The sequence below is a fragment of the Impatiens glandulifera genome, chromosome 4, assembly GCF_907164915.1.
Source record: "Impatiens glandulifera chromosome 4, dImpGla2.1, whole genome shotgun sequence".
In the NCBI taxonomy this organism is placed as follows: domain Eukaryota; kingdom Viridiplantae; phylum Streptophyta; class Magnoliopsida; order Ericales; family Balsaminaceae; genus Impatiens; species Impatiens glandulifera.
The window spans coordinates 18,968,695-18,981,791 of NC_061865.1; the positions used below are offsets into that span (position 1 = coordinate 18,968,695).

At 31.5% G+C, this 13,097-nt stretch overlaps 1 protein-coding gene and 2 pseudogenes across 1 annotated transcript; 1 reads left to right on the forward strand and 2 right to left on the reverse strand.

Annotated features, from left to right (window-relative positions):
- Positions 1–5,569: 5,569 nt before the first annotated feature.
- Positions 5,570–6,168, reverse strand: LOC124934877 (putative nuclease HARBI1). Its single transcript, XM_047475370.1, has 2 exons — positions 6,114–6,168; positions 5,570–6,057 (listed from the first exon to the last, which is right to left on the reverse strand). Exons 1-2 carry the CDS (start codon positions 6,166–6,168, stop codon positions 5,570–5,572), a joined length of 543 nt encoding a protein of 180 aa, XP_047331326.1.
- Positions 6,169–9,768: 3,600 nt separating this feature from the next.
- LOC124934111 lies at positions 9,769–10,837 on the reverse strand (annotated as a pseudogene).
- Positions 10,838–12,240: 1,403 nt separating this feature from the next.
- LOC124937159 lies at positions 12,241–12,382 on the forward strand (annotated as a pseudogene).
- Positions 12,383–13,097: the final 715 nt, after the last annotated feature.

The following is a 13,097-nucleotide window of genomic DNA, read 5'->3' on the forward strand; positions in this document are numbered from 1 at the left end:
TGCTCACCAAAGCCTCGGTTCTAAAATATTTGCAGCACCATTTTTTCGGCCCTAGTGTGCATATGGGTCAGTTTATGTCTTTTGCTTAATAATTCTGTTTTGTTTCTCTTCTCTTATATTTCTTTTAAACCGAATTCTGTTATTTTTTCAAGTTGTTGTAACAAGTTTGTAACCGATCGACTACTCTTGGGTAATTCAGCCGCTTTAAATGCTGATGCCCACCCCACTTTTTGGGCTATGAATTGAAACTTGTGAAAATTGTTACTCTAAGTTATTCTCTCGGCCTTGAACCTCTTTCTTGGACTAATAGGTGTATTCTAGTAGTATTCTCTTCTCACCCCGGTTTCTTCTCTCTTTAATCTCGAATTCTCTTATCACATTGTATCCACTGCGCTTGATTAAAAAATTCTATACTCGGTCCCATCAATCAAGAAAACGTTTCTTGAAGTAAAGAACTCATAAGGCTAAGTTATAGTTTATAGTCTAACACAATGTTAGTTGTATGAAATAGATATTTTTATTATACAATGCTTTCAATTACCTTCCTAATTAATGTTCTCTTATGAAAATATATAGTTTGTCAATATATATAGATCATTACCATTTTGCCTGCAATTTGTTATAACACTCAAATTAATATGTACTCGTTTTTTTTTATCATTATTAAAGAGTTATCTAAGTATGTTGATGAGCTCCTAGAGTTTTAATTGTTTTTAATGTGTGTATAGAGGATAATCATTGACATTATCTTGATTTTCTATTCAGTAAATATTCATTAATTATTTATCATGAATATCTAAACAGGGTCGGTCTGCTTCACTTATGCATTTGTTCAAAGGAACACCTAAAAAATATTTAAAAATATATTTCTACAAATATTTGAAGAGTTCACTTATAATCACTAAGCTTATATACAAGATAACTTAACAACTAAACTAAGTTTCTTCTATTGTGATTTAATCTCAAACTAATAGTAAATAAATATAGATTTCATATTAAAACAATTCAATAGTTAACCAATAAGTTAAATTCAAATAGTTCACCAATTAAAACATCAAATAAAGTTGAGTACATATAAAGTTCAAACAATCAAATGTCAATTATCTCTAAATAAACTCATCTCCAATTATATGAGTAATCGATAATGAAAACAATGTTAGATATTTTTAGAGTTCCATCTTCTTAGCACGAAACCTCCAGAAGAGCTTCTTTGAGAATCTGTACTCTAAACATTATAGATGAGTCGTTACTCGTATCCATAAGCTCGAACAAGCACACATCTCCCAATTTTAAATTATTGTAGATGGCAAATATCTTCAAACCAGTGAATCTTGTCGTCGCCTGATTACTTCCGTTGTAGTATATTTTCCACTTATTTCCCAAATACTCTAAAATCACGTACACATTGTCATTGGGAAGATATGGACCCATTTTCTCAGGAACATCCTAGTTGCAAATATATAATTATTAAGAAGGCACTTATAAAATTTGTTAAAAAACAACAAGTAACTTAGTTGGGAATCTTATATCAAAAAACAGTTTTTATATGAAGTTATTATATGAATAGAGATGATTACCAATGAATAAAATGGTTCGAGGTTACGTTGAGTTATGCTAACTTGGAAGTATGGTGTTCCTAGTAGAGGAAGAATTGGCTCCTTCTCTATTTCGGGTATCATTGATCCCGACAAAGGTTGGATCGATGACATCTCAGCATTCACTGTAAGTGTAGCCAACAACGCCTTCTTAGCGTCTTCCGTTGCCATGATCTCCTTTATTGATCTATACTGTTGAAGATAAGTAATACAAATATTTTAGAAATTAAAAGGTTTATAGTAAAAATTTAGAAAATCTGTAATCTAGTGAGTTATAGATTTTGAAATATTTTTTTCTTAAAATGTCACAATTAGAAGTAGATTATGAAAATATTCCTTAGATGATGTAAGATATTGATTATTTAAAATTAAAATAAAAACTTAAGAGATTTAATCAAGATTATATTTTTTATGATAAATATTAAAATTCAAAATTAATTTTAAAGCTTATTTATGGATCATATATTCTACAATATTAGAGGATGTATTGTGCTTCATGCTCATAAACAATGAGAGAAAGCAGGAGATCTCCCATGAAACCACTTAGTAAACTTATGAAACCAACACACGTACTATAACTTTTGGCTCTATTTCTGTATCTTGTTGAATGACTGGAGAAACTATTTTGGGATAGATATGGAAACCGGGGTGCTAACCGACATTGAATTGATGTAGCAAATGGTAGGAAGACGGCAACAAATGTTGGTTTACAAGGTTTCAATCCAATTCAGACAACATTGTCAGATTGAAGGCTCTTTGTATGTGTCAGTTTTTGCGAGCTCGACAGTACAACTTTTGGGTACTCAATCGTATGTAGTAACTAAGAATAGATGGAGGAAACATAATGGGAAGTTTTGATATTTTTGACAAAGGTATAGAGCATATAAGACATTCGACATATGATCGGAATATTGGCCGAGGTCTCAAAACACTTAGTCTGAAGACGATTATGTGGAACTGAATGCGATAGTGAATGCCACAAATTTCTTAGGATGGAGCGACTCCGATGACATCAAAGGCGATCCAAGGATTAATAAATGGAATGGATTCTAATGACATTACTAATCGAGTGACAAGGGGGTGTGGAGTGTAACAAAGTCTCAACTAAAAAGAAATTGAAACTTCATCTTTCACGTGTTTTTGAAACGCAGCGGATAAAACGTCCTTAAAATAAATAAAATATAAAAAATATGGAAAAGTGTTGTAAGGGACCAACATAAGAGAATTTTAGTAGTCTCGATAATCTTATTTTAAAGGATTACGTAGATGATATAGAAAAAATTGCAGTTGAAACAATATTAAAAATTGAATAAAGAATGTGATAATAGAAAGATGTAAAAAATCACAAGTGGATAATACAATGAAATTTATGATATAAACCACAATGATAAATTTGGATACTTTGGAAAATTCTATTGATGATCTATTTTTGTTTTTTAAAGATCAATGAAATGAAAAAAATATGTGAGTAAGTCAATAGAAAAGCATCTGCAAAGGTCATGAAAACGATGAAATAGGGAAGCCACGTGTTCACCTATTTTTTAAGTTGTTAGTGGGCTAGGGATATTTTTTGTGGTTATTCAAATAATTTATATTGTCAAATCATCTTATAACTTGAACTTAATAGATAAAATAAAAAAATATAGGATAGGAAAAAATACCTTTTGCTTCCTTGGTCGATCAGCAGGTGACAATTCTGGATTCTTTTTTATTATTCTTTTATCCTTAGTTCTTTTCACTTGCTTTGATTTCATTTCTTGGACCTTGTTACTATCTTCACCAATTAAGCTGTAAAATAATGATAGAAATAAGAATTGATTTGATTTGAGAAGTGAAATATAGGGAGAGTTATAAGAGAAATAAAAGTCAATGAGAACAAATTATAATATTTTATAAATTCACATTATTTTTAAAATGGAGTAGTGTATATAAACATATCACATGGCAACTAAAAGAAACATACAAATGGAGGATTACAAATCAACCACAATGATAAGAAGATTGCAAATCAATTTTTGTTAAACTTTTTAAAACTACTCACTCTCCTAAGATAAATCTCAAGTGTTTGCACTTTGTTTGTTATCATAATTTTGTACTCTTATTGAAATCAATAGAAAATATTAATTATTATGAATATATCAATGGATTTCTAATTACATATTTTTTACCAAACAGTCATGACATCATATAAGAAAGACATTTATATATGCTCAGATTGCAAAACAAACATAAAAATATAACTACTTAATGTAGATTATAAATAAAATAAGAACTATATTATATATAACTCAATAGTTCAAGTGTCCTGTATATTCATTTAATAACTATTCAACAATTCACTTTTGTGATAACTAAGACATTTTTTAATTGTTTTCTGGTATCAAGAGAATCACACACATCTAAAAATCAAATAATTCTAACAAATTTAGCAAGAATTCAATAGTACTTGCATAAAAATAGCTTCATGAAATAATTGATAATAAATGTTAAAAGATCATCAAATAATCTAATGAGAAGAAGATATAATTCAAATATTGTCATTCAATTTCTCTATTTTTGGAATGGAAATGTTATATTTAATTTATACTTGACTTCAGTCCGATTTGATATTTAATTGAAATAAATTCTTAGAATCAAAGCAAAATGAGTAGGGATTTGAAAGGATTTCAAAACCAGCTACTGTGTTATTAAAATTTTGATTATCTAACTCTATCGGATTTCATATAACAATTTATCATTTCAGAATCTCAACAAATTTCTAAATCTCGTCAACAAGCTTCGTAGTAAAGTATACAAATTCAAGCTTTGAAAAATTTCAAAATATCAAGATTGATTTTCTTTACCTTTGAGATATAGGTTCGATCTCGTTTTCCAGTATATTCTTCTTCTCTTTCTCAACCTTATATGTCCGTCGAAGACTATAGGGCGCTGATCTTCTTCGTTTTCCATCCATCTTCCTTCTTTCTTTTTCTCTCTTGTGACGCCGCCTACATGCTAATCTTATTATCGCCTTTTGTTATTAGCTTTTAAAAGCCTAGGGTTAGCATATTGGGTTAAATAAAATGATGAGTCCAATTCAATGGTGTCCATGTAGAGGTGTTTAGATGGGAAAAGTTGAAATTAAAATGAACTTTAGCACTTTATTTCAAATTTTATAATAATTGATATTGAAATATAATATAATTTTTATATTTAAATGAATTATAAAACTATTATTATTAAGAAATTAATTTTGTTTATTTGTATATATATTTATATCATTTTTAATATTATATTAATATATACAAAATAATAAAATTAATAAAATATTTTATTGACTATCATTGCTTTAATAATAAAATAAAATTGATCCAACTTGTCGTTTTGTGGGATAGTACAATTATAGGTAACTATGAAAAAGTGATAATGAGACAAGGACAAAGATTAAGGTGTCTTAGAGCATCCTTATCCATGAAACATTTTTTGGTCATGATCATGAAAATAGCTTTATGACCAAGATTTTTGTGATTGTGCTTATACATGATCAACCAAATCTTGATCATGAATTAAAAAATATTATTTTTATTTTTAAATTAAAAAATAATAAATAATTTTTAAATATAATAATAATATTTAATTTCTAATTTTTATACATAATAATATTTTTTAATTTTTAAAAATAATAATCAATTTTTAAATTAAAAATAATAATTAATTTTTAAATGATAATAAACACGAAATGAAAATACATTGTTAACATAGCGAAAATTACAAACTAAATATAGTAGAAATTAAAACAGACGGCGATAATTAAGAGAACAACACCAACAACCATATTTCACATATCAGTCGCTCCATATAATTGCTATATATTTTCGACCAAGTTCGATTTCAGTAGTAGGTGCGTGTTTTTATCTGCAACATCGTCCTTATTGGCCAAATACGTATTGATATCCACAATACGTTCACTCGAGAACTCAAAATCACCGTCTTGTTCAACATACAGCTTGCTTTAACTTCTTCCTTCTACCGGTCTTACTTGCACGCCTCTGCGGTTTGTTTGCATAATTATCTTCCATGAATTCCTGCGGGTTATCATAACCATCATATGTGTCTCTTTCATCTTCAACTATTATGTTGTGCATAATGATACAAGCCATCATGATTTTTCTAATAACGTCTCGATTCCATGCGAGCGATGGCTTACAAATTATTGCAAATCGAGCTTGAAGCACCCCAAATGCACGCTCAACGTCTTTTCTAGCAGCCTCTTGGTGTTTTGCAAACAATTTTTCTTTTGGTGTCTGGGGAAGAGTTATTGACTGGATGAATGTAGCCCATTGTGGATAGATACCATCTGTGAGATAATATACCTTATCATAATGATTATCATTCACCACAAAGTTGGAATCTGGTACTCGACCTTCCAGAACATCATCGAACACCGGTGATCTATGAAGGACGTTAATGTCGTTATGTGATCCTGGCATGCCAAATCCACAAGTCTTTAGATGCAACTGCTTCTAATATTAGTGTTGCCTTCCCACTTCGACCTTGATATTGGCCTTTCCAAGCAGTCGGGCAATTTTTCCATTCCCAGTGCATGCAATCAATACTCCCAATCATGCCTGGAAATCCACGTCGCTCCCCTTTGCGCAATTCTAGTAATTTTGTGGGTAGGTATCAAAATTTTGTTGGGAGTTTTGATAGAAGTTTTGGGACGAATTCTGAGATATACCGTAATTATCTCCCAGCGACATCATATTTTGCCACCCGGTTGGATTATTACGTTTGAACTGTCGAAAACTTTAATATTCGGTATCAAAATCAGCGGAAGTGTTTGGATTATTGTTGTAGTTATTCATAATAATTTAGTATTAATTATGGATAATTGTAAACAAAGGAGGATAATTAGTAAAAATAGAGAAAATAGTGATTTTTTTGTGCTCCGAAATATAGCAAGAGTGTCTCTATTTATAGATCTCGAAAAATTATGAATTTTGATATAATTTTATTTTTTAATTATAAATAATATTAAAATCGGGTTTTAAGGATAAGAGATAAAGAAAATATGGGCAACCAATCAGATACTGACAGACATCATTTGATTAGATGACCATGGTTGTGATTTTTGTCCTAACTTGACAAAAACAAAGACCAAATCACATGGTTTTGGTTTTGGTCATGGAATGACCCAATATTTGGTCATGATAAAGTGACATGATCATCCATGACCAACATCATGACCCATTATTTGGTCATGGATAAGGATGGTCTTAAGGTATACCATGTCCTAACTCCTAACAATATTAAAGTTATAAGATTAATTATCTTATGAATTGTATAGAATATATTAATAATAATTTTATAAAAATAAAACTGTCTACTATATTAAATGAGATATAATAAATTATGTGCAAAACACACATTTAAATATTGTTGGATAATATTAATTAGTCTAGTCCCAAAACAATGGGTTAATGAACATGTGATCTTTTACAACAAATTTTAGACTTTACTAACTAATGAAAATTGAAAAATGCAGATTTGATAATATGAAATGTGACTTAAAAAAAATAAAAGAAAAACGCACACGTAATTAATTGGCCGTCTTGATCTCGAATCTCATAAATGATGAGGTGAAACCAAAAATAACTTGATCATATATTTTCTTTTTATAAATCTTTAATTTCTTTGAGTCATCACTCAATTTGTCAAAACAAAAATGAAGAAAAATAAAACAGTGTTTTTAGAAAACACAAGTGAAAAAATTATTTATTTGATTGGGTGCTGTTTTGATGTTCTCTACTATTAACTCTAGGTACTTTTGTAAAAACGGTACATTTACATTTTATTTTAAATTCAAACCTAACATATTTTAAAAATAATTTCGGTCCTACCATGTGTCTTATTTATAGACTATTTTATTCCTAATCATGGTCATCCAAATAGCAAAGTAATTCCAAAATAAATACCTGAAATTCAAGGACATCAAGCTAAGAAAAATCAAATTAAACTTAAAAAAAGTCTTTTATATTTTAAGTTATTTAGACTTAGCAGTTCTAAAGATATTTTTTAACACAATTTTGAATAGTTTAGAGGCTGAACTAAAAATAAGATTAAACTGACGAATTTGTAGATAAACAAATTATTAAAATTTATGTGCAAAAACCAAGTCATTGGGAGTAATATTTGAATTTTTATGAATTTTGAACATGTCACCAAATATTTTTTTAATTTAAAAAATTTCAAACCTACTTTATAAGCACCACTTCTAGATAGAAGCAATCAGATAAATATAAAGAATATTGGTAGATGTATATTTGGTGTTCATTGTGTGTAAATAATTTAGCCAATTTGAATCAGTATCCAAAGCATGATTACCAAGATGCATGACATAAATAATGAAGAAATTCCAATTTTAAAAACTTTACATTCTTGCCTCTATATGACCTATTTAATATATGATAAAGCAATTGGTATTGATATGAGCTCATAATTCAACACCCAAAAGATCAAAACCATTTTAACCCCGACATATTTTATTGTAGTGTTCGATAGACACACTTATAGTTTGAATTTAAAAATATTATGATTGACACAAACTTGTAGAGAAATGGGTAAAAATCTTATGATATATTAATCAACTATGAACATTCAATTCAAAACAAAATGTTTCAAGAAGATAAAAATTCAAATTAAACATTTTCTTAAATTTGAATTTAGGGATTTTATTTTGATTGACACGATTTTAACGAGTTCTTAGAAGGGAAAATGAATTATTATCATATATTGATGAAGTATGAATCATCAATGGAAAGAATCCACAAATTGAACAAATGACTCAAATCGGGGTTATATTACATTAAAGAACAATCTACAACTAACCTTACAAGCTTAGATGATTCAAAACCGAAATCTCCAATGGTGAAATCTTCCTCTACCCTCTCGTGCCTCTACCCTCTTGTGTTTTGAAACTTTGTATTTATATTTCCCTGGACATAGTGAATCTAATGTAACAAACCTTAACCATTTTGGTTAAATATCCAGAGTTGGTTTTGAATTTTTTCTTTATATTCTTGAATTTTAAATGATAGATTCGTCTAATATATCAATTAAATTCGATGACTTCAAATAGTTTCGAATTTGATAGTTTAAATAAAATAAGGCTGCCCCGTTCATCTCTTTCAGCCTTCAGGTGGTTCCTCAAGCTTCCATGTGATCAAGACCCACCTTCAAGAGACCGAAGCCCTAGACCCACTACCCGCGTTGACCAGGCCTATCCCAAGTTGACTCCGCCCTAGGGCTGGCGCCGCCGGACGCCGTTCCCAAGCTCACATTCTGCAAGCCTTCACCCACTTTCCTTTTCAGATTCAAATCCTTTATTTCTTCTTCTCCACTACCCACTTCATCTTTCAATCATCCACAATGGTCTGGTCTGTATAATTGGAGATATTGTCCCCTCAATCGAAACCGCTTATGGGCCCGGAACCGTCTAGGCCGTCGATGCCATCTTCCGTTGGAGCGTTCCCAATATACCTTCTGGCCCTACTAAACCTGAGTTGGTAAGTTCATTGATTCTTATTTGTGAAAAAAATTAGGTGTCCCCAAAGGCAATTCCGCCTCCAAAGAGTTCAGGACTGCCCCTTAATGCTTACATGCTCCATAATCTTGTTCATGTCGAGCTGAATGCTTTTGCTTGGGACACAGTTGTTCGGTTTTCACCTTATGTTATATCATTTTTTTGTTTTCTTATGTGTGCAGTTATGGAGACATGCCAGCCCATAATCTACACTGGAGAGAATGTGAGAAATCTTGGTTTGTTTCGGTTTGCGAAAAGATGGGTGTTGTGCCCTGCTACACTTTTAAAGGCGAGTGGATAATAATGTGTTAACTACTATTGCTCATCACTACTACTACTTAGTTAAGCATGTTTTTATTGTGTCCAGAATTGTAGGGATTGAAGGGCGTTTTAATTACTCAGCTTGCGGCGAAGCTGGAAAATCCCGAGAGATTGGTGAGATAATAATTATGGACATGATATAACAGCTAGCACTTGATGTGTTACGGAAAAGTTCAGCATGTGGAGCAAATATCTGTCATTTACAATCCATTTCCAGGTACATAAACAACTAATGATAGTTCAAATGACAATTGCCTTCTGCAATTATGGACATGATATAACAGCTAGCACTTGATGCTATACATTTTTACACAATTTGATGGCATTTCTGAGCTAGCTTATGCAGCAGTTGGGTATGAAGCCTGCATAGCTATGCCGCACAGTCCTTCCTTGGCACTAATACACGTTCCATTCTGATGTATCCTTCCTCGCCCCACGAGTTCTTCACAAGCCAATATTTGGTCCCATCATCCGCAGTGCCATAGCCCACAGCCGTTACACCGTGGTCTAGAGAGGTTCCACACGCACCCGTGAAGACACCTCCGGAGTAGAACTGAAAACTGAACCCTCCTGCATCAATGGCTACCGAAACAGGGTGATTGGCCACAGCTTTGAGCAACGTACTCTCGCTGTTTGCGGGTACGTCTTCAAATCCAGTTATCTTAGCCGCGTGGTTGGCTGCCTTTTTTTTGCTGCATTTGTCATCAGTTCCAGCGTATGGGTAGTTGGATTCGGTTGTGAGGCCTCTGTTGCTTTTTATGAACTTGAAAGCATCATCCATAAGACCGCCATTGCAGCCTTGATCCACTCCGTTTACGTCGCAATCAACTAGCTCTTGCTCAGGGAGATCAGCTTACCAGTCGTTAGCTGTGTGATTCCTTCCATGGCACAGCCGAAAATCCCCAGCAACACCCTATCGATTGATCAATGAGGCCTTTTTATTTTTTATAAGTAAATCCTACAAAAGCGAACTCACCACACTGGCCTTGGTCCTTGACTGGAGTAACTGCGCCTTTCTTCCTCCAGTCAATGGTAGCGGGCACTGCTGAAATGTTCCCATATCGGAAGAAATCGGTTGAAGATGTCTGGCTCTTGAACCTATTCCTTAGCTTGAACTCTTCATTCGTTAGGTCGGCAAACCGGTTCTCTCCGAGTTTGTATGGAGCCTTTCCGGGCTTTGTTAAACAACTCAATCTTCTCCACGTTCTCTTTGAATACGTTGAACCGAGTGTACTTCTCAGCATCATCTTTGTAGACACGATTATGTTGCACCATCCATTGCTTGTGCCTCTTGAGCATCGAGGTGTCAAGGAGAGACCGGGACGTGGTTTGAGAAACGAGGGCTGCAAAAATCAAGAGCAAAGACATTCATTCATTCCCATGTTCTTGGAATACATCTTAATTCAAATTTTGTTAAATAGTAGAGGTAGATTTTGCTTTCCAAACTCACATTGTAGTATTTTTATAGGCATAAATAAATGGGTAGAGATGTTAGAATTAATTGTATCTTAATTTGGTCTTTTTATATATATATATATATATATATATATATATATATATATATATATATATATATATATATATATATATATATATATATATTATATATATATATATATATATATATATATATTATATATATAATAATGCTTAATTTTTATAGTGTTCTGATTGTGGAGTCGAGAGTTTTGGTTAATTTGGATATATGTGAGAGTAATGGTACTTGGGTCGGATTGTGGGTTGACCCCCCCATAAACTTAAAACGGTTAAAAATAAAATTAAAAATGTTATAGGTATGGTTCGAATTTGCAACATAACAAAACAAGTACAACCTTTTAACTAACTAGGCTAATAACACTTTATATTTTTAAATCAACCCAAAATTTGATAAACGCGTGACATTTTAACAATATAAGTTCAACTTTTTAACTAATATATATATATATATATAATGATGTTTAATTTTTAAAGTTTCCAGATTGCCGGGTCGAGAGTTGTGGTTAATTTGGATATATGTGAGAGTAAATGAATACTTGGGTCGGATTGTGAATTGACCCGCCTATAAAATTTTTATCATAATATTTTTTTCACGGTTTTTTATATTATTACTCGTGCAAATGCACGGATTACATGCTAATTAGTATAAAAAGTATTGTTTCATACAGTGCATTTTGAAATGTTCTATTTCCCTTGTAGCTTTCTATTGTCTCTATTTTGTTTTCAAATATTCACAGAAGAAAAGGAACACTCCAATTTTATTCGTATATATATTACATCTGAAATTGAAATTGATTGCTCACATGTTTAAAACTCAGTGGTATTTCTCATTAGAAACTAGATCCCTATATAAAAGAGAAAAAATCAATTGTTTTTCTTAGAGAGGTGTGAACATTATATTGTAACACTATATATATATATATATACCCGCGACGTCGCGAGAAGTCCACTGAACCTTATCATTTAGAGAAAGGAGAAGTCGTAACAAGGTTTCCGTAGGTGAACCTGTGGAAGGATCATTGTCGAAAACTATTTCAAATAACCAGCGAACATGTTAAAAAAATGGGTTTTGATTGACATTGGTCAGTCTATTCCTTTCATGTGATTGGGGTGCATGTTTTGTATCCTCTTTTGGGTATATTATATGTTCCCCCAACTCATAAACAAAACCCCGGCCTAAACCGCCAAGGAATGTAAAAAAGACTACCCATGCTAGACCCATTTACTTGGGAATATGTGTTGGTGTTAGTTTTCAGTAAAAATAACGACTCTCGACAACGGATATCTCGGCTCTCGCATCGATGAAGAACATAGCAAAATGCGATACTTGGTGTGAATTGCAGAATCCCGTGAACCATCGAGTTTTTGAACGCAAGTTGCGCCTAAAGCCATTAGATTATTATTATATATATATATATATAATAATAATAATAATAATAATGCTTAATTACAAATGATTCGAATTGTCGGGTTGAGAATTATGATTAATTTTTAATATATATGTGAGAGTAATAGATACTTGGATCGGATTGTGGGTTGACTCGTACATAAATTTAAAACGATTAAAAATAAAATTAAAAATGTTATATGTATGTTTTGAACTTGCAACATAATAAAATAAATACAACTATTTAACCAAGTAGGCTAATAAAACTATATATTTTTAATTCAACATCAAATTTGATGAATGTGAGACATTCTTAACAATATAGGTTCAACTTTTTAATTAACTCTATATATATAATTGGGGTGAACAACGGATAAAATCATTCAGTTTTGTCCGATCTGTATTAAATTCAGACTAAATTTATCTAATTCGTAATCCGAAATATTTTACAAATTAATACGGATATGAATTGGATGAAATATGGTTTGGACACACTACAATAAAAAACACTTTTGGCAACGCTTAAAAAGGCTTCTGCCAACCCTTAAAAGCGTCGCTAAAAATATTACCGACACTTATTCTTGCGTCGCCAGAAGCAGGGTGGGCGCAAGTTATAACGACGCTTAAATAAGCGTCGGTAACATTAATTTAAGCGTTGCTAAAAGTCTATTTCATTTTTAACCATTCTTTATATTATAATATTAATTTATTTTTACAATTTATCTGAATATTTTTA